The 25,874-nt window shown below is 41.8% G+C and overlaps 1 protein-coding gene across 1 annotated transcript; it reads left to right on the plus strand.

The window, feature by feature from the left end:
- The first annotated feature begins 6,792 nt into the window (after positions 1 to 6,792).
- Positions 6,793 to 12,296, plus strand: GPR78 (G protein-coupled receptor 78). Its single transcript, XM_013959961.1, has 3 exons — positions 6,793 to 7,460; positions 7,871 to 7,984; positions 12,059 to 12,296. Exons 1-3 carry the CDS (start codon positions 6,793 to 6,795, stop codon positions 12,294 to 12,296), a joined length of 1,020 nt encoding a protein of 339 aa, XP_013815415.1.
- Positions 12,297 to 25,874: the final 13,578 nt, after the last annotated feature.

Genomic DNA, 25,874 nt, shown 5'->3' on the forward strand with positions numbered 1-25,874 from the left:
CAGTGCACAGAGTCTGCATTATAGAGTGTCAATTTTGTCCTGGCAGTTCCTTGATTTTCTTTCTTTACCCTAATGAAAGGGGGGCTTGTTGTTGTTGTTGTTGTTGTTGTTGTTGTTGTTTTTTAATACACTCAGTGAAACACACAGTGAAAGGTGCATGATAACAGAGACTCAGAGATAGCTGTGCATGCACAATAACCCATGTTCACGTTTAAATGTCTTAGCCCCAGAGAGTATTTTTATGAAAGCAGCATAGCACAGGCCTATTTATTACCTGTCAATTCCAATTTCTTAGAGTGAAGTCGCTTCTGAGCCTCAGCTTTTCCACAAGAACATGTTCTTGTGTATGGATGTGGGGGTGGAAAATGGGCGGGTAGGCAGGGGAAGAGGATGGGTGTGATGGGAGGACAGTACCTAGGTATTACAGAATTGCTGTAGAAAATATCCTGCTATTTATTCCTTGAAGCAGATGGTGCCAGTTGATTACCTTCACCAATAGAAGCTGTACCTGTTAGCGGGGGTGTGAAGAAACCACTCTGCAGCGGTAGCTTAGGGGAAGGCAAGCTATTGCTTAAGGCATTCAGGCAAGAGCCTGCTGCAGAAAGATTAATGTGTGAAGGTTAAAGGGTTGCGGCAGGGGAAGCAGGGTTAACTCTGTACAATGCACAGGAGTGGTTTAGTTGCCCTGAGTTATGAGGACTAGACTGCTGCGTGTCTTATGAGGGGACAAGTTATGCGACGTGGTGGTCCCGCAGGAGGGAACTTGCAGCGCTGCGCTGCCTGGAGGCGCTCGCTCTGCCCTTGTGCAGGAGCAATTTGTGGCTGCTCCGAGCGCACCCAGTTCAGCCCGCTGGGGCTTGTCCACCCCGCAAGCCGAGCTCTCTCTGCTCCTCATCCGTAGTGCCGCTTTTCAACCCTGAGCAAGCAGCTCAGCAAACAGCTACTAATGCTGTGCATGCACTCCTTCCTCTGCAGCCATCCAAAGGGCAAGCTTGTTTGCGCATCTCCGTCCCTGTGCGGCTCGGCACTCATCTCTGTCAAACCAGCCATTGAACTGCAAAAGGTGGGGGTTACATTTTTCTTGCTGAGAGTGCTCTGTACATAAATAACTGTAACCAAAATGGCCCCCATAGTCGAAGCTTCATATTGTTTCTACAGCCTTGTATTTTATTGCTTCCACTTACACGGCTTTGGTTTCCCCAGTGGCTTTAAGGGACTTACCTTGGGTTTGCACTGACTCAAGGATCAAACCTTCCTTGCAAGATGTGTGGGGAATTTAGAGCAAGTAAGGCAGAAAAAGGAGAACTTCTACAGTAAAACAGAACAACACATGCTGGGTTTTTTTTCTTTCTTTTTTTTATATGCTGGCTCCTGGAACTTCACTTGGCACTTGGCAATAGCAAATAAATTGCCACAGCAGTTTCTGAAAAATGCCATTTAATGTTTTCTGGCCCCTGGGAGTGCTAAACATTGTCACATTTGTTGAAAATGCCAGTAAAAGGCTCCTGGGAATTTCATCCACATGCCTGCAGCTTTGATAAGTTTTATAACAAGCTGGTATAGTATAGCACTGTTAGTATGAACCACTGTATTTGTGAGGCACTGTGGCAAAATAGCAGGAAACGGGTACTTTAATCTTTATTCCTATCAGATTAAAATCTATCTCTATATTATATGCTTAGGAAATATGCTACTGGACAAATCAGATAGATGAAAATAAAGGCAAGATGTGTATTCGCTTCTATTTTCTCTATGGAATATAGAAATAGAAATCCACTGACTGTCTTATTGTTTCTAATGACTACAGAAGAAAGGTACCGCTGGAAAATGAAAAATTCCAGTTATAGCCCAAGTCCTGAATATTCCATTAAATCAGAAGTAACTCTACTGTGGAAGTAGTTTGACAAAAGAACTGGTCTGGCCTGTGTATTTTTGAAGGACATGACACTGAGTTATAAAGAGAGAGGTTCAAGTTCCTGTTCTGTTCATTTCAGGGCACAGTATTCTTCCATCAATATCTCAGACCTGCATCATAGCCATAAAGCTGTTGGGTGCAAAAACTAGTTAGTGTTTATTTACCTCCTGACAAGGACTTCACAGAAACCAATATATTTTGCTGCTCAGTAGAACAGGATATTTTTCCAGTCACATTTCTGCATTGCATTCTAGGAAAAATTCCAGACAGCTTTATTCCAAAATGGAATCTTGCAGTCCAGAATTTTGGTTCTACCTAATTCCTTGTACTGTGGAATGAGAAAGACAAAATGAATTGGTGGGAGAAAAAGAAGATACTGACACATATACCTACATATCTATTTTTATAATTGTATCTCAGCTGAAACTGGTTGGCATTCTGAGAATACTTTGCTGTTTTCCTTTCATCCTCCAAAATCTATGCACTTCCTTTTCCATTAATAAAAATAAATAAATAGGTTATTCTTGTGGTATTTTTACTGCTTTCTTCAATCTTTCTTCAATCTTCAAAATCAAGTATTTTCTGCTTGAATTATTTTGAGGTCAATGTTGTAGACTCTAGAAATATATCAAGTTTGCATTAACAGAAACATCAACTGGAAGGTTTTGTATAGTGTTTAATTTTAATACAGCTGAAAGATTATTTGTTGAACTATGAGAGTCCTCACTATAATATTTAAGTATTTTTGAAGTAACTTCAGCCTGCAGAACTGCTTCATGTTTCTTTTGCTTTTCTTCCTTCCCAGTTAGTTGTGACAAATACACATACTTTTCCCTGCAAAGCACCCATCTGCAGAACTTTCAGTTTGGCTTTATTCCATTTCAGAAACAGCTTTATGAGAAAGATAATACACAGGTAGTAAATGTGCCCATTGGAATTTTGCCACACGAACACTGTAATAGAATTGTATTAAACTGATGAGTCAGGCCTTGCATCTTTTCTGAAGAGACTAACTGCATGTCCGTTATTGTATTACTATTATCTATTTGCTTATTTGTTTTACTGTGGCATAAAGAATTAAAGCTGTGTTAGTCTAGCAGGTAAGGATGCACGGTCAAACACCTTATACTTCCAATCATCATAAAGCAGGACTCTGAAAAGAAAGAAGGAATAAAATAAAATTGTGAAGTTGTTGCTGGGTATTGATAGGTTGAAAAACTGTGGCTTCACTCAAGCGGTACTAAGTAACCTGACAACAATAACATGCCTACTGCCATTGCAGTGGTAAGAAGATATTTCCAGATGCTTACTGGGAACTATGAATACCAAAGCAGTTCACAGAGCGTACTAAAAAGTCTGATGGATATTAACCGCGCTTGCCCACTTTTGTTATGGATCACTTTTTAGCTGGTGACCTAGAAGTGAAAAACTTTGTTCTTAATATCAATTCTATGAGTCATTCCATTTCCCCTTATATTGGTTAACATAACTTAATTTCCCTCCCTCCATCCCATCATAAGACAGGCTGGGGGAAAGGGTTGCTCTTTTCTGTACTTGCAAATTTTTTGATGTAATTTGTTTGAGATCTCCTTCTTTCATGGTGCTTTCTTAAATTTAGATCCAAATTAAATGTGTTCCCAGCCATTGCAGAATACATTGATTAGAGCTGAATTATGCTCAGCTGTGATCTATATTGGAATTTGCATGACACATCTCTCCTGGAGTGAAACTAAAAGGGAATTTGAATCATCCCCTACTCCTTTCCAATGAATACAGTCCATTAACCATTAAATCCAATAAGTTGTGGTCAATATTTAGAACAGATTAATGTGTAGATTTAATGAATGATGTATCTATTAGAATAAAAGCTCAAGTACTTACCTAATGTGTGCTAACTGTATAGTCTGTCTATTAAAGAATAATTAATTGCAAGTACCTCATTTTTCCTATTTCTTATTTGTATTACAGCAGTCTCCAGAGCCCCCAGTTTCACTCTGCTTGATTATGAAAGTAAATACTCTAAGATCTTGATCTTACTTATACACATACATATATGAGCATCGCCAATGTTTTGGATTTACATATGACTCCTTATATGCATAAAGGTAACATGAATTAATATATGTGTTTTCAGGGGCTAAAGTGACAGACTGGCTACTGCTGCAGTCCTCCAGTGGCAAGTTCAAACCTTCTGAACTCACGTGGAAGACTGTCTTCAGTCAAATAAGCTGTAAAACGGTATTTGATCATCAGACTAAAAGGCTGTTGATATGATGTGTTATGGATTGCTGGATGTAAAGAGGAAAGGGTCAGCACAGGACTCACATCCCACAGGAAGTTATGAACATGCTTAACTTTCCACACTGTCAAAGGTCCACCAAAACCAACAGGGGAAATCTGACAACATCTTCTCTAGCATGCTCTTTGAGCCTAGATATTGCTGAAGAGGACCATACAACTCACTGTACATGTGATAAAACCCAGAATCCATTTTTCCTGGCTTTCTACTGTCTGTCACCACTTTTTTTTTTCTCATTATGTTTTTATGTGTTCTTTTTCCATTAGTTTTCAGAAACAATTCATTCTTCAACTGAAAAGGATATATTAGAGAAATTATGAACCTGTGCATGTGTAGAAAAGAGAGAGATGTTGCTTTCTGGATCCAACAGCAAACAGCTTCTCAAGCAGCTATCGCAGTGAGAGAACAGCACATCTAGGTTGGCTCTATGTTAATATAAAATAACATCTGTCCACCTAACAACACCGAACAGACAGCCTCTAATCCCAGATGGCTAACAGAAAGCTCCATAACTTTGCAGTAATATTAAATAAGAGGTAGGTCATGGATTGTGATGGATTCTCATGAAATGGGAACCTTAATACTTGCTGCTGTGGGAGAGGGAGTAATTGCAGGACCTCTCTTCTGCATGGATACAACAAGCTTCTGATATGATGGTTCAGACCTTCCTGGACCTCTGTGCAGTTTCAGGTTCTGCAATGTTGGTTCCCTGAAGACAGAAATATGACAAGTAATCTCTGAGAGAACTAGTATTAGCATGCTTTTACAGATTTTTTTTTTCTCAAATGCTTACACAGATATATATTAGATATTTATTTGTCAGGTATAAACACTGTCAAAAGTATCCACTCTGTTGTGACTTTGGAAATGATATCTTTCTAATCAGAGAAAACATTCATCTTGCTTTCATCTTGTCCTGAGGAATAATACTGTACTGGTTCTTTTCCAAATAACACATCTTATGTCTTGTTGCTTTGCTCTTTCTTCAAGACATATAACTTACCATGGCAACCTTTTAAATTAGAGCCTGATCCAAAACTTATAGCTGCTGATGGAAAAAGAACCCATTGCCTTCAGGCCTTCTAAAGCAGTTTTATTTACAGTTATTCACACAGTGGTCACACTTGCGTGACAAGGCTACATGGTAAGGACAATATATGTAATGAAGCATTTCCTTAGGATATTAATAGTCATTTCTGATGGAAGGCAAGGTACTTTTTCTTCTCCTTCTTTTTCTTCAAGTCATTTCTGGCGATCAGCTGTAAAATCTGACAGTGATTAGACATGACATCTTATTTCTCTACCAGTGCTTTAATGCAACAAAACTTATTCCCCCTCCCCTTTTTAAAAAAAACCTAAGACATATTTATGACACCTTTGGGCATTAGCCATGTGATCCACCTTTCTGACAGGTGGAGAAGGGGAATTTCTCGAGTCTTTCATGTCTGTCTTTTCGGCTCTTGCCACAATCTGATATAGACGCTTTCTTATCACCTCGGTGTCACGCTAACAGTGTAAATAGAAAACGCTAAGAGAAAGTCTTTAGGTTTTTCAAAGAATGCGCCAACACCGCCCTAATGTGGGTACTTATTCAGCCAGCCGGGGCTATAAAAGTGCGAGTCTCAGTGGCGAAGGAGAAGTCTCCAAACAGCTTCTTTCGCCTTATTGCTGGCCGATGGGGACGGTGTAAATACCCGGAGGGCGACCGTAGCTCCTCTAGACGCTATAAAATCAAAGGGGGGGGGGGCGCAGGACGAGGCGAGGAAGCCCTCCGACGGAGAGGGGAAAAAAAACCTTCCAAGGGACATAGATGCCAGCTTTGCTAAAGGATCCAGGATTGCTGGATCCAGTCGGTGCGCTCGGGATGCGCCTGGGCACAGCACAGGGATTAAACTATTAGCAACTCGTCGCCAGCTCTGATCCTTCCTGAGCTGCGCATTAGCGGAAAAGTTGGGCTTCCTGTTGCTCTCGCCTTTGGTCCGGGAGTGGATCAGCCCGACGCCGCGATCCCCGGCTGAGCCTGTGCCTCGCCGCCGCTCGTCTGCGCATGAGTCGCCGCGGGAGGCTCCGAGGCTGGAGTATTTCAGGGGCTGGGCACCTGGGGAAGATGCTCAGTGCCTGAAGGAGGCCGTGCGCCCGGCGGAGCGCAGCGCAGCGCGGCGCGGCGCAGCGCAGCGCGGCGGCGGGCGATGGCGAGGGCGCGCACCCGGGGGGCACCGCGCCCGGCGGCCTGAAGCGGCGGCGGCGGCCGTCGGGGCAGCGCTCGCTTCAGCACCGCGGACAGCGCGCACCGAGCCCCGCCGCCCCGGCGCCGCCCCGGCCCCGCTCCGGCCCCGGCCCCGGCCCCGCTCGCCGCGGGCCCCGAGCCCCGCTGCCCCCGGCCCCGCTGCGCCTCTCCCCCGGCTCTGCTCGCTGCTGCCCTCCCGGCTCCGCTGCCCCGGCTCTGCTCGCCGCTGCCCCGCACCGCGCCGCCGGCAACATGCGCGGGCGGCCGCGGGCGGCGGCAGACGAGGCTGCGGTGCCGTCTCGGATGCCCCCTTCCTCCTGCCCTCGCCCGCTCCAGGCGACCCGCTGAGAGATGGACTTGGCAGGCGTGCTGCTGGCGTTGCTCCTCGTGCTGGTGCTGGTTGTCTCGCTGCTCTCCAACCTCCTGGTGCTGCTATGCTTCGTCTACAGTACGGAGATCCGCAAGCAAGTCGCCGGGGTTTTCCTGGTGAACTTATCTTTTTGCAACCTGCTCCTCACCGTCCTGAACATGCCTTTCACTCTGCTGGGGATCCTGAGGAACCAGCAACCCCTCGGGGGCTGCGTCTGCAAAGCGGTGGGTTTCCTGGAAACTTTCCTCACTTCCAACACGATGCTGAGCATGGCAGCGCTCAGCATCGACAAGTGGATTGCCGTGGTGTTCCCCTTAAGCTACACCAGCAAGATGCGGTATAAGGACGCTGTGATCCTCATGGGCTACTCGTGGCTCCACTCCCTCACCTTCCCCTTGGTATCCTTATTTTACTCGTGGGTAGATTACAGCAGCGTTTATGCCTCTTGCACCTTGCACCTGAAGGAAGAGACGGAGCGCAGAAGGTTTACAGTGTTCACCATCGTCTTTCACGCCACCAGTTTCATGCTGTCGCTGGTGATCTTGTGTTTCACCTATTTAAAGGTGTTGAAAGTCGCCCGGTTCCACTGCAAACGGATAGACATTATCACCATGCAGACTCTGGTTTTGCTGGTGGACATCCACCCCAGGTAACGTGTGCATGTTCATATTCATGGTCCCGGGACTCTGGCAGTACCCCAGGGTGGAAGGGGTGTCCTGCCTCCCCAGCACCCTTTCATGCGGTCCTGCCCGTCCCGGGCACACGGTGAACCCTCCCGCCTCCAATTCCAAAGGCTGCCTATTTTGCCAGAAGATGATGGCTTGTGCATTTGTAGAGCCCTCTTTGTTTAAATGTTAGTCCCAGAAGCCGGATACTCCCAGGTGCCCGAGCTCCCTTTAACAGGGAGCTGCTGCTTCGGTGACAGCGATCACCTCCAGGCACGGCGGGGCCGGGGCTGCCCTCGCCGGGGCCGGGGCTGCGAGTCCTTCCCCTCTCAGCTTGATTCGGGTGAGCTCGCCTCGCTTCCTAACTTGACCCATTGCTCTTTTCCCTTTGCAGTGTGAAACAGCGCTGTCTAAATGAGCAGAAGCGGAGAAGACAGCGGGCAACCAAGAAAATCAGTATTTTTATAGGGTCTTTCGTGATCTGTTTTGGTCCTTACATTATCACCAGGTTAGTACCTCCTGCTGGGGTGGGATGGGGTGGCGTGGGGGACTTTCCAGGATCGATCTGCCCTCTGATGTGCAGGATCCGGTGCCCCGGGGGCTTCCGACTAGTTTTGGGCTGCCGGAGCCTGACAGAGACCCGGGACCGGTTCCGAGGGTGTAGCACAGACACACGCAGACACACACAGACGCACACACACACCATGCACACGCTGACCCGGTCCGCAAGCCAAGCCAAGGCTTGTGAGCGCCGCTCACACTGCGAGCCCTGGCAGGCTCCAGCTCTCCTTCCTCATTGCAACTAGGTCTGAGCGCCTCTGCCAAGAGCAAGAGGCTTTTAGGACAAGTACCAGGAATTAATTACCTGCCAGTGGGAGATTAAGGCAGTATAGAGATTCACCACCCCTCCTTATTAGCAGAATCCAAGCAATGGAGAGGAAAGCAGACAGCTTTTCCTGATGAGCTCAGGTCTTTTTTTTTTTTCCCCCAAGGCGTAAATCCAAGCTTGCTGCTATTGGAAGCTGAAGTGACATAATTTAAAATTATCCAAGCTGATAATTTGGCAGATAAGCTTTTTGTCTGGAAACGTTATTGTTTGTAAATATATTGCTAACGGTGCAGCATGGCCTTGTGATGAGATGTGATAGCTATCTCCCAGGAAAGCTAATATTTAAACTTAAAAAGTGTACGAAAACACCATGACTGTCAGCTGGTCAGAATCACTGGCTTCCACCCTGGTGGTTTACACCTTTTTAAATAGTCGTACAGCATTCTCATTCCATACTTGTATAGTCTTTATACAACATATGGTTATTATTTTTAAAGCTTGCATAAATCAGCGAGTTGGAAGCCAACATATCTCTACTGAGTTGCAGCATGTCAGGATCTAGCCTTTCATTATAAACTAAAGTGGGCTACGGTTTTCACAAATGATATTTTTTTTAAATGTTGTACCATTTCACAGTGCATTTAAGAGAAAACTGACTTAGGAGAGAACTGACTTCCATCCAGTAAGGTGCATTAGCCTTGCAAAACCATCCTGGTGAGGGCTTTCTCAAGTTTGCTGCCAAGATGCCAGGGTCTTCAGAAACACCAGCTTGCAAAAATTGGACAGCTTTAGCACACTGATTTTACATAATCACTTATGCATTAATCATATATAAACATTGAAATTGCCCTTTTCTTACAGGGGTAGAGGGACAGATTAACACATCAGTACACAAAAGTGACGGTGCTTTTTAACCTTTAGGATGACATTTTTCAGTTCCATTTATATATTGAAAAGGATTGCTGACAGATTGCCTGGATAACTTCATTTTTTTCTGCAGTTGAAGGGATTGTTACAAATATTAACATTACATCACAAAGTTAAAAGGTTAACTGATTACTGTTCAGTACATTATGAGTAATTTTATATTCATTTTTTCCATGATCAGAACATACCTCTGTATCAAGATAAGGATGGATTTTGCCATCTTCTTTCCATCTGAATTTTATCCTGTTCAGCAAATTCCAGCATCACAGCACTTTTCAGGGTAGAGATTTTTTTTTATAATCTTCTAAAATAAAAGCTACTTTGTTCTCCACACCTTGCATTTGGCAAATGTGAGATGGTGCATTTTCTATGTGTGATAAACCAGAACTGGCACTGCATATGTCAATAGAGAGAGCACTGAGACATGGTTTATGCAAATGCATGTGTCAAGGTGCAGCTTCTGTCTCAGTCACAAGGACTGAGATTTTTCAGTGACAGCAAAACGGGAAGTATTTGGGGAGTGCATCCTCAAAGGCTCTTTGCCTCAAAGGCAAGGCAGTGTCCAGGCAGCGCTAGATAGAAGGGGGAGGTTGAGGCGAGTTGCAGGACTTGCTGCTGTACCCATTTCTCCACCATCCATTCATTCAGCTTTTTAGGGGGTTGCACTGATGCAGTCTCTGTGGAGGTAGTGAGACAGATCTCCTCTCCTATTTTCCTGCTCTTTGGCCTGGTGACTCAGGTTGTGCTGTGAGCTTAGTAGTTGCTCCTAATTTCAGAAATGTGGATGAGATTATGATCATTAGCAATATATTTGTCTGCTTACTGAAAGCCAACAGATGAATTTCATCTTTGCTGCAACAGCAGTGATATCAAGAAAATGATACTAAGATGCATTCAGATTGATCTTTCTAAGGCTGACTTGATTTGGCCAGGCTCCTTATCTTATTGAAATCAGTGTATTTTTTTTCTGTTCACTTCGATGAGATTACATTTGGGCCCATAATACATTAAAGGGGATGCACAGAAACACATCTATTTCCATAACTGAAAGAAAACCTACTCTTCTATTTAGTATGTTTATTAAAACATCAATTGTCTGTCAATATCAAGTGTATATTTCCTATATTAAGATGATATCCATCATGGGCTAAACTTAGAAACCACAGCAGGTGTCATTTATGGTAAATTTATTCATTCCTCAGATTTTGTGTCCTCACATGCTCTCTAGTTTGAATTCAGTGGAATTTTTTTCCAAGCAGCTTCAAGCAGAAGTTGTCCAATTTTTAGATGTATTTGCCGTAGGAATTATTTCACTTTTACCCAAACAAAACAGATTTCTTCCTGTCAGAGTTTAACTACCTATTGCTAAATTCAGTCCTAGTGGTGGTAAGCCAGCTTTTCTATACAGAGGGATGGGAACAGCTATAAAATTCAACACCTTACAAAATGAGAACTCTGCACTTTGGAAAGAGAAAGGGCCCAAAGGTTACTTCAAGCCTTGAGAAAGCTTCTGATCTTACATCCTCAAACTGTGATGTTTTAGGTATAAAAGGGGCTATTTTAACTCATGGTAAGATTTTTTTTCTATCTTATGAAATAAACATAGTTGTCCTTAATTGAGAGATGTCTGACTCTGATGAAAGCAAAATAGTTTTTTCTTCTACATGCAAAAAGTTGCACAAAAGTCGTACAGGTAATAAAAACTCTCACCCTGTTCTTTCCACCTTCCTGGAGAGGTTGCCCTCTACGGATGTGCTGTGTGCCAGACACTTGCTGGAATAGTCTGGTATGAAGGTTTCCTTTTACTTCTGTGGAAAAATTGTTTAACTTAGTTGAAGTTTCTCCACCCATGATTAATGCACTCATCTCAGCTGAGGTGCTGAGGCTACCAATCATCTGTGAAGCACAGGCCAATGGTCTGGAGATAGCTGGCTGGTAATATAACAATGATAAAAGGGTTGTCTCCTTGTTTTTCCTGGCCAAATTAGTGGTCAGCCAAGTACACACGGATACTTTCACAGGTAAGTAGATGCAGTTGTGCTCCTAACCTTACTGTGGGATTGCAGATGCCACCCAAATCTCTCTGAGATATTGCCATGATGTGCTTTGTACTACAACTACAACAACTAACATGAATTCTCTTTGCATATGTGATGTTTCACAGCAGTGGTACGATGCGGGTTCACTGTTTTGTATCTGAGGGGGGGATCCAGTGGTCTAGAATAGGTTTCTGACTTCATTTGAGGTGCTGTATGGTATCTAAAACCTCTACGAAGACCAGCAGATGAGACCCACAACTTCCAGGGGCAGCAGTCCGATGCCAAGCGGGGATATGCCCAAATGTCTCAAGTGTCACTAGACAGGTGTATTTAAGCAATTGAGTTGAGAGAGCCCCTATTGCCCAAGTTGCATGTGTCTGTCTCAGTTTTGCCATGGGAAAGGGATAATCAGTTATGTCACCAAGATTTTGACTATTGTCATTTAACAGCACAACTCCCTAAATTCAGAAAATTTTGCAACAAACTGCAGTACTTTCTTATCTCTGAGGCATGGGAGAATTAATACTGAAAGCATATTTTTTTCTCTCATTCCATAGAGGGAATTATTGTTGTCTCCCAGTGATCTTGCTAGGAAAGTTCCCTTTGCCTTTATTGAATACAAGGAAAAATGTAAACTGTTAAGTAAGTACAGGGACTTTCTTCTGCAGGGACCATGGACTGTAAGAAAATAATTGTTACTTTAGTGTTTCCTGAAGCATGAGTTGAGCACTGGGCTCCATGTGAATATAATACTCAAGCATTTCCCTTTCTCATTGATGTTTAACAGGTTGATAGAGCTCCTTCCTTTTGTTACCATAAACTACTACTGGGGAATTATAAGCAAGTGCCTCACCTACAGTAAGGCTGCATCAGATCCATTTGTTTACTCACTTTTACGTCAACAGTACAAGAAAGTTCTGATCAACATCGTCAATAGGATACTTAAGAGGGATCTGTATCCTTCATCAGGCTACAACAGCTCTCTCGACACTGAAAATGATTACTGCTTGCACAGAACAAACTAACAACACGACAATCATTCCCTTCTGAGTAAGACGGGCAGTTGCTGCTGCTGGAAAGTTGCCTTTTTCCTCTCACTCTGAGTAGACAAGGACAGCGACAGAGTCTCCGGGGTGTGAAAGCTGCATTAATGCAATGCACTTAATTGTGGACTTTCATGAAAGGTCCTTCTGTGGTCTTCAGCCAGCATGATATATGGCAAAGTCTGTCCCTGAATGAATGGAGTAGGTTTGAGGGGTTTAGAGGCTTAGAGAGCCTTTAGAGGCTTTAGAGAAGCTTAGAGAGCCTTTAATGTCTCATGTATGAAGACCTGTTATTTTACTGAGTGTCCCACATGGTGTTCGACTGGTTTAGATGGAAGAGTCTGGGACCACAGGAATCCTCAACTTGGAAGGAGAGGTTCAGAGTCCTCTGGGCTGCACTTATACCTTGGCAGCCCTGGGTTTGCGCTGTTAGTTTTGGACATTAAAAATAAATCTTTTAATGGATTGATTGCTGCACATGTACTTGGCAGCCCTGGATTTGCGCTGTTAGTTTTGAACATTAAAAATAAGTCTTTTATTTGATTGATTTATTGTATTGGTGCCTCAAGTGAGTGATATGGGTCAGCAATTTGAATATGAGATTGTTATTATTATTATTATTATTCTTTATTATTAGGCATCATGATTGTAATATAGCCTTTAGGAAGTGGTATGTATATTCAATATGCCAGTATTTTATCAAGCCTAACCAAAGTCCACATATCTGAGTTACTAACATTTAGCACTTCAGTGGTATGTGATTACAATAATTGCAGCAACAGTAACAAAGATATATATGGAGTTTAGTTAAATAGCACCGTAGTTCCATCACTGAGCTAGTCCTATTCAAACAAGCTTTTATTCAGAAAAAAAAGTTAGACAGTAGAAGTGACAGATACCACTGTATTTAAGATATATTACTTCAGAAGCTATCTGTTTTCAAAGAACAGGCTAAAATATGTTAATTAATTTTAACAGATATATAATGTGTAAAATATTTCATGCAATGGCTACATTTGGTGGATTGTAATAATATTGTACAACCTTTTCTTTTTTATTGATCAATTAATCTGGTGATTTTAACTGACACAAAGAGATGTCTGGGAGATATTGTAACAGACCTGCTGCCAAATGCCCAGAAACACAAAGCTGCTTTATTACTATATGTATTTTTCTCTTTCATTTATTTTTAAATTTAAACAGGCATTGGAAGAATGGTGGAATTATTTTTGAACAATATTTGTTTGATTATATAAGACATGAATCAAAATATTCTATGGCATTCAATAAGCTACTATTTTCTAAACAAGTACATAAGAGGAAAATTAAAGCAATTCTAAAATATATTTTAAAAAATAAAGAAATACAACAGTAAAAAACACTTATTTTTATGTAACAATAGGTTTGACCCTATGAAGCATTGAGAAGGCTCTTCCTCATCCAACTAAGTATATAAGCATGTGATTAGGCACAGATATAATTTCCTTTGAAGTTAATGGCCCCTGTTCCCATGCTGAAAATTAAGCACACTCTCAACTGTTTTGTAAGATCAACATTTGAGTGCTCAGCACATGGAGAGGGCTGTTCCCACCATCCACAATAAAGAAAGAGAGCCCTAGTGCAATCCCATTGAAGTCCAGGAAAGAGTGATGCTGCATAACAAATACAATGCTCTCTTATCTCCAGCTTTTAATCTCCGAGGCCTTTTCGATGCTTTTTTTTTTTTTTTGCGCCATGCAAGTACCCTAGGCCTCTGTGCTTTGCATCTATAGTTCTGCCTGTGTTAAAACTGAATGTACTACAATGGTTTTGTCTTCTTAGTAAAGTATTTGTACTCTCTCCAATTTTGTGTAAATACAGTATTTCAGAAAAAAAATATATATGTGGAATCTTTTCAGCTTTATTATCTTCCTTTTCTGCCTACACATACTTCCCCCCTACTGCCATGCTGCTACAAAAACCTGATGCTTCAGTCTTTCATGTCAGCTGCAGCATAAGGATCAGATGTCTCTGTTGGGGGGAGGAATGCTAATTTTTCAGTTATTTTATAGTCAATTCTGTGCCAAAAAGTTTTGATAGACTACAATATTTATCTGTAAATAAACATGAGTTTAATGATGCCTACAATAGTTAGCTGATCTATAGTTTTCTAAACAAAATGTTGCTCACTTTAATAAAGGAATATGTTAATGTAGTTAAATGTCTTAAACTGTCACCTCCAAGATACTCAAGCCAAATAAAGCTTTACTCTGTGTTTATCTTTTCTAGTGTTAAGAAAATAGTAGAGAAGAAAAAAATGTAATAAACTTCTGAAGCCATTGAACTTCTAAAGCCGCATTTAAAAGTGATAAAACAGAATATAGTTAAACCGATACATCTGCTATTAAGTTAATTAATTAAGCTGATTCATGCCAGTTGAGGGCATTGGCATGCACACATTACAGTCACAATCCAGTCCTGCAAAGTATGGAGCATTTCTGGAGGTGCTTAAGTCTAGATAAAAATGAAGAAAAAAAATAGGATTTTCACCCTGTCCTGGGTGTTGCAGAATTTTTTTGGGGTTTAATTCCCACAGAGAATTAGGCTGCCAAGCCCTGCAGTGTGCTCTAAATGAAAAGTAAAGACACTGGCATGTAAGGAAGAGCAAGGAGTACTGTATTCTTCTTTATCCTAATTCATTGCTCTCAATCTTGATCTGCAATGACATGCTTTGCTTAGCATTGCCAAAAGACATCTTCCTCTGCTCAGTATGCAAGGCTAGTTCTGCAGGTAAGTTTTTCTTTCTCCTTTCCTCACCTCTCCCCACCCCATGCCAGAAAAGGGGCTTGCTCTACTTTTGTAATCAAGTAGGAAGTGCTCAGTGTGAGGTCCCGACTTCATTCCCCCACTTTCCTGACGCAGGAAGAGTGCCTGTCTCGCCTCAGTGCGCTGGGTTATCCTGGGATAGGAGGGGCTAAGGGGAAATACATTATGCCTCCAGCTTTTGAAATGCTGCAAAAAGGATCAAAGGATTACTGGGCTACCGGAGATGAGAACACGTATCTTTAATGGTGGGAACATTCACCAGAGGGGCCAAAGCTGTGGATTCACTCTTACTGCAGTTTTAGATAAAACAGTCACTAGATACACAGCCCTGACAGGGTTTAGGTCCAGTCAGATTTCCACAGAAGCTGAAACGTGGTATCCAAAACAGCATCTTGCCATTGGCACACTCTTGATGACTCGAAGGTGGTGTTTCAGGAAACTTTGCCTGGATTTCAGGCCAAGCAGCCCTGGGGCCTAGGATGCTTTTGTGCTAGGAGATTAGGGACTGGCAAATGCCTGACAGGTCTGCTGTGGAGCTAAAAATCCTGAGATTTCGCTCTGGGGTAGAGATGGTCAGCAGGAACTGCCTGATGCTATGACTTCCCTGAGCTAAGGAGCTGTGACCCTCCTGCAGCTGCTTAGTGAAAACAATGCAAGTTATTAGAAGAGAACTTGAGAAATACACATTTTTACAGAGCAGTAACAGCAGGGCTTGGAAAGCTCCTGGGTTGTGACATTTCAGCTCTTAGTTGTGGTCAAGAGTCAGCAAAAAAGTTTTCTCCCTTGTCTGTAAACAGGCTTTTCAGCTGCAGAAACTGGAATTCAGAACTGCATCTTCCCCGGGTGATGTCCTCATCATAATGGCAGTCAGAGTATAAACTCTGCAGCACAATAAACCTTTAATTAGTCCATGCAAACTGGCCTAATAGAGTAGACATTCAGCTATAACCTCTTTGTCTTAATGCACCTCCACCAAAGTATTTCTAAGCCTGATGATTTGGACATTTCCTGACAAGATCCACGATGGAGTTTTTAATCTACTTTTACAGCAGAAAGAGGCAAGTCTGCATGCCCCATTTTCTAGGTGAGTGCTCTAACATTTATTTATCAAAAGGAGAGTCATCTCCTCCAAGTAGGAACATTTTCTCCCTAGTGTGTTGATATTGCAGGCAAACTCTGAGTCTGCCAGTCAGGTTGAGTTTCTGAGGCTATAGAGATAAAGCAGTAGTTGGATCTTAGATTCCCCAAAGGCTGGTTATGAGTTGGATTCTAACCTGCTCAGTCCTGGCAAGATGGATGTGCAAGTGCAAAAATTAAACTAGGTTTCCTGAGTTGTTTGATATTGAAAACGTGTGTGTCTCTGACACTAGATGGGAGCTGAGCAAGGAGCTCCAGAATCATAACTTTGGCGTTAAATGCCTAAATTCCTCTTAATCCACTTCAGTGATTTTAAGATACTGTTTGATGAAGGACCTCAGATCCTGTGAACTTTCACTCTACAAATTCCTTAGCCCCATTGCAGAGGGGCATATACTTCATCTGGATAAATTAGCACCTAATAAACCCTTGTGAATAATCTGCTCAGTGATTACTAAATACAAATTTAGCCTATTTTAACATGAGTAATGGTGATACTGAACTGAACTTTCAGAGCTACTTGCAATATTAGGATTATTGCAGGATTAAGCATGTGAGGATCAAAGTTCTTTAATACAACTGTTCTTATACAACCAGAAAGTGATCTTGCTCTTTACAATGGTGGGTTAAAGCTCAAACTCTTTGAGAAATTTAGCAGCTTTGAATGTTTTTTGGGTAAAATGACCTGTGACAAGACGTTCAAGCTCACCCAGGTAAAGTGTTAAAAAGGATACTGAAGAAAATAGTCTTTTATGAGCAAGAAGGTTTTACTAGAACCCGTGGAGGACATGTTTTATGTTGTATTTAGGACATTATTCCCCCAAAATAATTATATGCAGTTGTGCACGCAGAATGAATAATCAACTATGTGTCTGTCTCAAAAGCACTTTCAGTATTGTCAAGTGCAAATGGCTTGTTAGGTCTAGTTCAGGAGGACACTTGGCTTGTGTGAGGTGTTAATTGCACAAGTAAATTAGAGGTTCTGCTTTTTATTTTTGGAAAGCAGGTCCAATTAATATTTAATAGCTCAACTGGAGACACAGCAGAGATGACCTTAAGGGAGTTGTAAATATATGAATATCTTTCAGTGCCAGAAGCTTTGGAGAGCAAAATGTCACCTGGCACAATATATGCAACTAGATCCTGCTCTGAACTGAAGCTGCCCTTCCCTGTGGCTTATGAATGTGACACAGGCCAAATGACTGGTGCCATTTCTGCATCTCTCTCGTTCTTTTCCTTTTACCAATAGGTTTTTCTTACTAGGATGTGAGGGTGCATGAAGGAAACTAGGTGCCTTCTGCTCTTTTTTGTGAGTGAGCACTGCATGAAGCATGAGTGGCTCACAGCCAGGCTACTCATATACTTTCAGTACAAATGAAACATATTGTAAAGCATGTATGTTAAATGTCATGGAGCCCATATGGTAAAAGACATTTTTAAGTGTCAAGAACTACTGGGCCACTCCTGCTGCCTCTTTTTTAACTAGATGCCTTCAGAAATATTATGGACAGTAACTAAAGCCTCTTCATTGCTGAATCCAATCTACTATCCACTATCACATACTGCCTGTGCAAGCTGCTGAGCAGCCTCCAAACAAAAAAAATCCCCTTTGGGACATAGCCTAAGCTTTTTGTTGTGCATACTTAATCCGTTTCACTGCATCTTGCTCTTTGTGTATGACACAGACAGATTTGTATTCAGGTCCATGGAGCAAACTGTCTGCTATGTGTTCAATGAAGTTTCCAAGTTTCCATTCCTAAACCAAAGTGGGTGAAATCTTGAAACGCTTTCCAAAAAGACTCCTTTTCCTCATGCGTGCCCCTAAAGTAGCTTCACTTAACTGGTTTTCTCACATTTGCATTTTTTCTTTAACTCAAGGCTTAACACTCTAATTGTATTCCAGTGAAGCCTGACTTTAAGTGGCAGACTCATTACTACCTTCCTTTCACTTTTATAACTCCTGCCTTTACATATCCAGCCCTCTAGTCTCCTTGCCTGCAGCTGTCAAACATGAGGCACATTTTCAGAATGTTTTACTGAAACCCAAAATATAGCTCAATGCCCTTCTTAATGGCCTGGGACTGGAGAGTGGGTCTGTGTGTGCATTTTTACCAGAATATTTAAATGTGTTTTAGGTCTTCTGTTTTGTATATTCTCCCTATTCCTATTAAAACAAAATGTTAATTGGTAATGGTCATGACCTTTGTTCTGTAAAAGACTGCTGCTCATCCCTCTTTATAGGTACATAACTCAGACTCTCGTTCAGTTTTAAATCTGGCTTTTCAGCTAATCAAAGCTCCCCCCCCCCCCCAATGAAGCCAGTTTTAGGTATTTTAAATATTTCTCTGGGCTTCCCACACAGTAGATTGAATGCTTCATTATCTTTTTATTCTTACCACCTTACTGGAAGCTAGTATTAAAACTGCTTTCCTCAGGAGACCTGAGGCACAGACAGAGGAAAGACCACAGAGCCAAGAAAGGATTGAATTACATGAAGCACACTTCATAAGACACCTAAGAATGTAAGACAAAAGCTTTCATCCTGAATACATCTGCTCCGTGTTTCTAGGGCATTTAAAAATGCCCTTCTTCTCATGGCCAGGGATACCTCAGTGTTGACAGTGGAGCTGAATTTATACAAAGCTCTTCTGGATACAGGACAAGTTCCTCTGCTCATCCTGAGGAGCTGGCACCACCAGCTCCATTTAGAAAGGGATGCCTGTCACTCTCTTTTCTTAAAACACAGCTGTTTGTGTTTAAGTTGTGGCTCCCCTTTCTATCTATCTATCCCTTTCTATTTCACCATCTGAGACTGTAACCCTGTGGGTTGGAGAGCTCAATCTCAGGTCTCTCCTCCTTGGAGAAAGCCACGGTGGCTGGGCTGGAGGCTGGGAACAACAGCGTCTTGCTCTCCTTTTCCAGTTAGTGGTTTAATTGTACAGAAATGAATTGGAGATGCCAGCCATGAGAAAGCAAAAGACTCCATGCGCATGGTGCTGGAGCTCAGTGGACACTTGCTAGAAAGGTGGGGTGATGCTCCTGTTCCTCTTCTGAGGACTATTTATATCTGGTTTATGTATGACATCCCGATCACTTTGTTGGTGGGTGAAGAGCATGTCTGAAAGGGAAATATGTTACGGGCAAGATCCTAGCCCCATTGACCTGTGGGAAAGGTGAGCCAAGATCTTACTTTAAGCTTTTCATCATTACAGAAAAAGTCTGAATTTGCAGAAATCTTTCCAAAAGACCGTTTAAGATCAGCTCAGTAAGGAAGTCTATTCACTGAATTAATCATAATTATTAAAGAAAAAAAAGTCCTTGGATTTTAGGATATCCTAGCAAACGGCACTTATAATATATTTTATGGCACTGAGATGTAATCTGTGAGGTTTATTTTTTTCTTCAAATGATAATACAAAGCTATTAAGCAGACTGAAAATGCAGATGGTGTGGCTATTGGGCAAGCTGCACTCCAGTCCTCTGACAGTCACACGCACCCCTGAGGCCTGCTATTCTTAAGACTTCTTGTACCCCTCTGGGTACAACCATGCAATCTTCTCTCTCTTACTGCATACCTGGGCTTGTTTCAGAGTCACAGTCTCTTCAACCAACTGTATTTGGCACTAGTAAGCTTCTTTCCTCTAGAAACAGAGGAGTACTGTGACAGCAGTGCCGAAAAGTGATTCAAACCTAGTTTTTTTGGTTTTTGTTTTTTTTCCCCCTCCTCCTTAAAAATCTTGTTTATTCTTTGAAGGATACATATCACACAAAATGAGGAATAGTACACCCTCTACCTGCATATTTTATCCATAAGCTTTCTTTGTAAGCACTAGTGGATTTGCTTTTGCCTAGTTACCTTCATAGCTGGGTTTAGAGAGAGTTTGGCAGAGACAGGAACAACAGCGTTTTCTCTTTGCATCTCTGCTAGCACGTGTTTCCCTTGCAGCTACTGGAAGCTCATTCAGTCTCTGTCCTTCCTTCTCCTTCGCCACCTTTTAAAGTCCCTTCCCTCCCTGCTCTCCATTCTCTCGCTTTATCTGAGACAGGCGATCCCCATTCCAGACACTGTGACTTCCCACTAGTGACTTTTTCCTTCTTTCCTTGATGCATTCCCTTGGACTACTGTATTGTTGTTACTGACACTTCTTCTATGGATTTAGTTTTCTGATTTTTTTTTTAATTAATTTTCCACTTACACTCTGCTTTAGTTTTTAATTTTGTGCAAATGAGTAGGGTTGTAACATGCAAATTAAAAAGAAAAAAAACCTGTGCCTTTCACTTTTTTTGGTGTGTGTTTGACAATGAAAATATGCAAAGGAATCAAACCAAGAATCTATTCTACTGAATCTCTTTTGTGCCTTGGGATTTAAGCCTGCCAATTTCTATAGCCAGTAGTGCACAAGGGAATAATATGGCTACTATTGCATCTAACTGTATTTTAATCTTCAGATTAAAGATATCCATTTAGATATTCATTTATGGCTGAGTCAAGAAGGAAATGGTGTTCAGCATGAATTCCTCATAAGAGTAAAATTTGTATTTTTGGAGCTGTGAGAAGACTTCTTACCTACTGTACCCATAGGCCTTGTGAAAGGAAGGTTGGGTGGAAATGTAAGCTCCCCAAAGCGCGGATGCACAGTGCTTTCCTCTGGGCTTGTTTGGCAATGGCTAAGGGTCTGCTCTTGCCCCAGCAGCTAATCGTCTCTACTTTTAACGCTGGTGCTCTCAGGTTTAGCCCTCAGAGACTGTCAGTCACCCAGTAGCTTTCAATTGTACATGATATGAAACTATAAAAACCAGAGAAATGGATCCCAGGACCTTTTGCCTCATAATTTCCCATACGATAGACTACTGTGCTGATTTGATCAGTCTTGAGGGTAGCTGTTGCTTGGCAACAGGAAGCTAAACATGTCCAACCGCAGGTGGAGTATGTAAATGGCTTGCTTATAGGTTGTCAAGAAACCTTGCTGCTGCTATCTTCCTCGCAGAGGAAAGCTGGGGGTCAGGCTTGCCTCCTGGTGCAATATAGTTTTCCTTCAGGGCGAAAGAAGGAGCAATTGAGACTGTGCCTAATAAAATCATCTGTAGGAAAAGAAAAAATTCAGCTCCTGCAGGTATTTCTTTGGATGTTTGTGCTCCAGCAGTGTCCTGCTTAGCAGTGGTTTAAAGGAAGGGCCTGACTAATCAAAACTCTGGCAGGAAAAGTTTGCCATTTGGATGGGTCAATGGTTCCTTTTTGTTCCCCACTTGCAGTAAAAGAGCAGACATAACTCAGTGGAATGAATGATGGAGGGAAATTAGAAAAATACAAGTCCCCACTTGTCACAGGGAGTTCACTGTCACAGTAGGTCAGGGAGCTAATAACATGACTTGGTATGAAAAGGCCAAACTCCTGATGACAGCTTTTGAGCCACTAAGGTCTTATTCTGAAGCCTTCTAGGGTGAAGGAGTGGAGAAGCAACCTCCCTCATGGAGTTTAGCCTTATATGTGGACAATAAAGCATTTCTCATCTTCTTACAAAACTTAGCAATTCTGGATTGGATCTTTAACCAGAGGAACCTCATGATATCAGTATGACTAGATGAATTTACATTGGCAGAGGTTTTAATTCAAAATACTGGGCTTTGTCAAAAGCAGGAAGAAGGATTTGACTAATTGATGGAGCTATTCCCAGAGTTTAGTCCATGGCTGGTACTGTAGACTCTATAGCTTTTCTTTTATTCTTCCTGACTGTCCCGTTCTTGATCTTTTGATCCTCCATGACTGTGGCTTGGCCTGTTGTATAAAATTTATTTTTTCAAAAGTGTCTTGTATGCTTGAAATACTTGTAGATGACTCTTGCATATCCAATTAGTCATTATTTGGCCAGGAAAAACCCATAGTCAGTAACTCAAATTATTCCTCATGATGAGTCAGTTCTTCAGCCCCCATCCTATTTGTAACCTCTCTCCAAATTCCTTCCAATTTAACTTCCTGAAATTAAAAAACTGGTGCTTTCAATGCCATTTGAGACAGAATAATGTGACATAAGTGTGGCACAGAGCAGTGCTGTGCAGGGCTGTAGCTGAACCCTGGAATGAATCACATGGTGGCATCTCTGAGCCAGTGTCCCAAACATATACTGTAACAGACTACATATCCATATCCAGGAACCAATGAGCTTCTTACAAATAGGGAGTCTGAGTCAGGGGACCATTACATACATGACTGCTTTGCATGGCAGAGTTGTTGCACATGGGTCTGGCTAAAATCCCATGGGTTGTGTCCTCGTGGACTTTGACAGACAGCTGGGAGAACAGCCCTGAGCTCAGCATGGGCTGTGGTTAGTTTGCCTTCTGTACTGCAGACTGCTGTTTGGGATGGCTCCATGGTGCTGCACACTGTGCTGCTGAAGGTGCTGGCTGTGTGGGATCCTGCATCATCCCAAGGATGGTCTCCAACCTGGTCTTCACCTTCACTATCCCTATATGGCACCTCTGGTCTTTGGAGACATGCTGAATTATCCACAAAGGATGATCTGAGCATGGCCAGTGCTGGAGTTCCCCTGAATACAATAGAAGAATGCAATGCCAATATCTTCCAAAAGTTGCCTGAAAACAATAGACCTCACAACAACCAATTCACTTATTTTTGCCCAGAGAAGCTCCCTGTGGTTTCCACTGACAGTTTGTAAAATCTTTGAAAATGGGAGAAAATCAAAACAGGACTGAAGTTCCTCATGATTTAAAGGACTCCCTACTTAGGGGGAATTACTGCAGCACCACATGGCTGCGCGACTCTAAAGACTGGGAACCTTGATGTAGAGATAGGATCTTTGAGACACTTTTTAAAAATGATCATAACCCAGAGTTTTTGTTGGATTTAGGATCTTAATATACTGATGTGTAATTTCAAAGGGCCTAAATTCCCTTAAAAATGTCCTGTGTTAACTAATTTTACAGCCTAGTTCTCCAGACTTTCAGTGAGGCTTAGGTTTTGATTTGACTCAGGAGTTTATTTGTGAAAGTAAAGTTGAAATCCTCAGAGCTCCCAGGCCAATATTATTTGAAATGGCTACTGATCCTTTCTGCTCAAATTTAGCACCCAGTTTTCTGGAGAGTGTCAGCCCTGAAGGGCCCGATTTCTCAGAAAACACTAAGGATCTGCCTTTCAGGAATCAGGGTCTGTTAAGTGTTCCCCTGTCAGGTATCTACAGACTGAAGCACTCAAAGTCACCTTTTCAAAATGCTGCCCAGCACCTCTGCAAATGTGCAAAGCAAACCCTGAAGGACTTCTTTTGAGTCTTGTGGCTTCAATGTTCTGTGAGACAGGAAAAGAGACAAAGTGAAACGAGTCTCAAAATAGGACTGTCAAGTTCTTTTCTGGTAGAGCTGATATTAATTTTTAATGCTCCATCTGTGATCAGAAGAAAAGAAAGACCTTTAGTTCTCAGCGCAAATCTTTTTTGAGCACACTTATTTTTCATTGCAGACATTATATATTCACTTCTGTGATTCACAGACTTATTTGTATTATTTTTCTTGCTTTATGGCAATCCAAGAGAGTCACCCTTTGGCTTTATCTTGAACTAAGACCACAAAATGCATTGCCAGCAGCCCCTCATCAGTAATCCTGCTTGGCTACTTTACGTGTAGGAGTGATAAGATAATTCACTTTGAAGCCTCTGAGAGGATAAGGTGGTCCTTATGTCAATTCTGTCTTTTTACTGCTTAACTTTAAATAATAATGTGTGCTGAGGGTAGGGTTTGGTGATCAGTGCGCACTATCTTGCACATGTTTTTTCTGCATATAGGATTGTATTTATTACTACCTTCATCCGTTTGCGGTCTTGTTCTACCATCTGGTGCTAGGTTCCCTTCTAGATTTGCTGTTACTTATAGCTTTGATCATGGCTGAATTTTAACTACACGAAATCTTCCCCGTCACCAAAAGAAACTTTCAAGTGGCTTAATTTCTTACTGATTAGCTTGAGCAAGCACAAAGGTCACATGAAGGGTTTAGTAATAGAAAGGCATGTATTCAGTTGAATCTTTCTAGGATGGTAAGGCCTCCTCCTGTTTTAATTGCACTCCTTTACGTTAAGATAGGATCAGTTCTGTGAATCACTTGGAAGTGGTACAGGGAACTAATTTTGTGGGTCCTTGGCTTAGTTAATATATGACAAGTCAGACAGAAGATGAAAACAAAATTTAGTTATCACTGGGAGTACCTTTATTGAATTTAAATGAACTGACATTTTTTAAGAGCTATAATATATATATTTTGCATTTAGTATATTTTAACAGGGAAGAAAGAAAAATCTGTGACCCTAATATTAACAGGGCAAAAAAACACCCAGTTGTTTATTGCTTGCTTTGGTTTTGAGCAGATGAAAAAAATGTAGGGGGAAAGAAATTGGCAAAACATGCCAAAATGACAAAAATAAAAAGAAAAGAATTTAAGTCCAATTGTGGAGCCATTGCAGGAAATTTAATTTTTGGAGCATGGCTAGACTGGATTGCTCTGTGGGGGGGGTCTACCAGAACACTATTCCTTTTCCCCTAGTGTGCTGGTACTAATATGGACTTAGGTTCATAATGATCAAAACTAACTGATAGAAGCTACAGGCAGTCCATGGAGTATTTGAGACATACAGAAAGTTTTAGTCCGTGATTTGTCTTAAGACAAACTCTTAGGGTACGGTGTAGTGAAACATAAGAAATTTCTTTTTCTACTACCCTCTTTTTTGTTTCTCCATCTAATTTCTGGCTCTGGATGTTTATGTGCAGTAGTTTCTAAAGCTGGTTCAGTCTTGTGGGTCATAAGGGGAACAAACTGAATGTTGAGATAAAAAGCACTGCTGAAAACCTCTGCAAGAAAGTTAAAAGCTCCCCAAGCATAATGTAGATGGTCCCAAAAGACAGACAGAAAGAAATTTCCCCAAATATCTACTCCTCTTAACAAATGGAGAGCTCTGAATACTACATGTATTTTTACAGTAAAATAAATAGTCTTTTATCTGCATGTATGTTAATTTGTACTAGAAGTATTTTTTTAGAGAAGGAGTATTTTGTAGCCTTCTAATTTATGTGAACAGAACTTAACACTTGGAAGCTGAAACAGGAGCCCTGGTGAGCCTTCCTCACATCTCTGCTTGTGCATGGAGCACAGTCAAGGCATAGGGGGTTGAGGTCTTGCAAAGACAGGTAGAATAGTTTGTTTTGTTTTTTAAACGTGCTTATACCTTCTGTAGTGCAAAATCTCCTGGATTAATTAAATTACTGTAAAATCTCTTAAAACTATACCTGCTGACTTTACACTGAAACAGATGTGATGAGCTCAGATATTCCGCTCTGCCAGCTTCCCTGTGCAGGAACTAACACCTAGTGGGAGAGAACACAAGCTATGAAGGAGCATTTTGACTTGCAGTTTATGTCCTTCAGAAAACTGTTATTCAGGCACCACCACTTTTGTTTATTGTTCTGTCTCCTGTGAGTGTAGTCTGCAGTGAAGGAGATTTGAAAAGAGGAAAAAAAAAAGAAAAAAAAAAAGAGAGAAAAAAAGGTAATGAAATCCAATCTGGATCTGTCAGATCCGAGATCTCTGTGCTAAATCCCTCTGACAGTAGTAAGGATCCT

The sequence above is a fragment of the Apteryx mantelli genome, chromosome 5 (genome assembly GCF_036417845.1).
Source record: "Apteryx mantelli isolate bAptMan1 chromosome 5, bAptMan1.hap1, whole genome shotgun sequence".
In the NCBI taxonomy this organism is placed as follows: Eukaryota; Metazoa; Chordata; class Aves; order Apterygiformes; family Apterygidae; genus Apteryx; species Apteryx mantelli.

Coding starts and splice junctions, on each gene's coding strand:
- GPR78 (XM_013959961.1), top strand. CDS start 6,793: ATGGACTTGGCAGGCGTGCTGCTGGCGTTGCTCCTCGTGCTGGTGCTG. Junction 7,461..7,870: donor CTGGTGGACATCCACCCCAG/GTAACGTGTGCA, acceptor TTCCCTTTGCAG/TGTGAAACAGCGCTGTCTAA. Junction 7,985..12,058: donor GGTCCTTACATTATCACCAG/GTTAGTACCTCC, acceptor GATGTTTAACAG/GTTGATAGAGCTCCTTCCTT.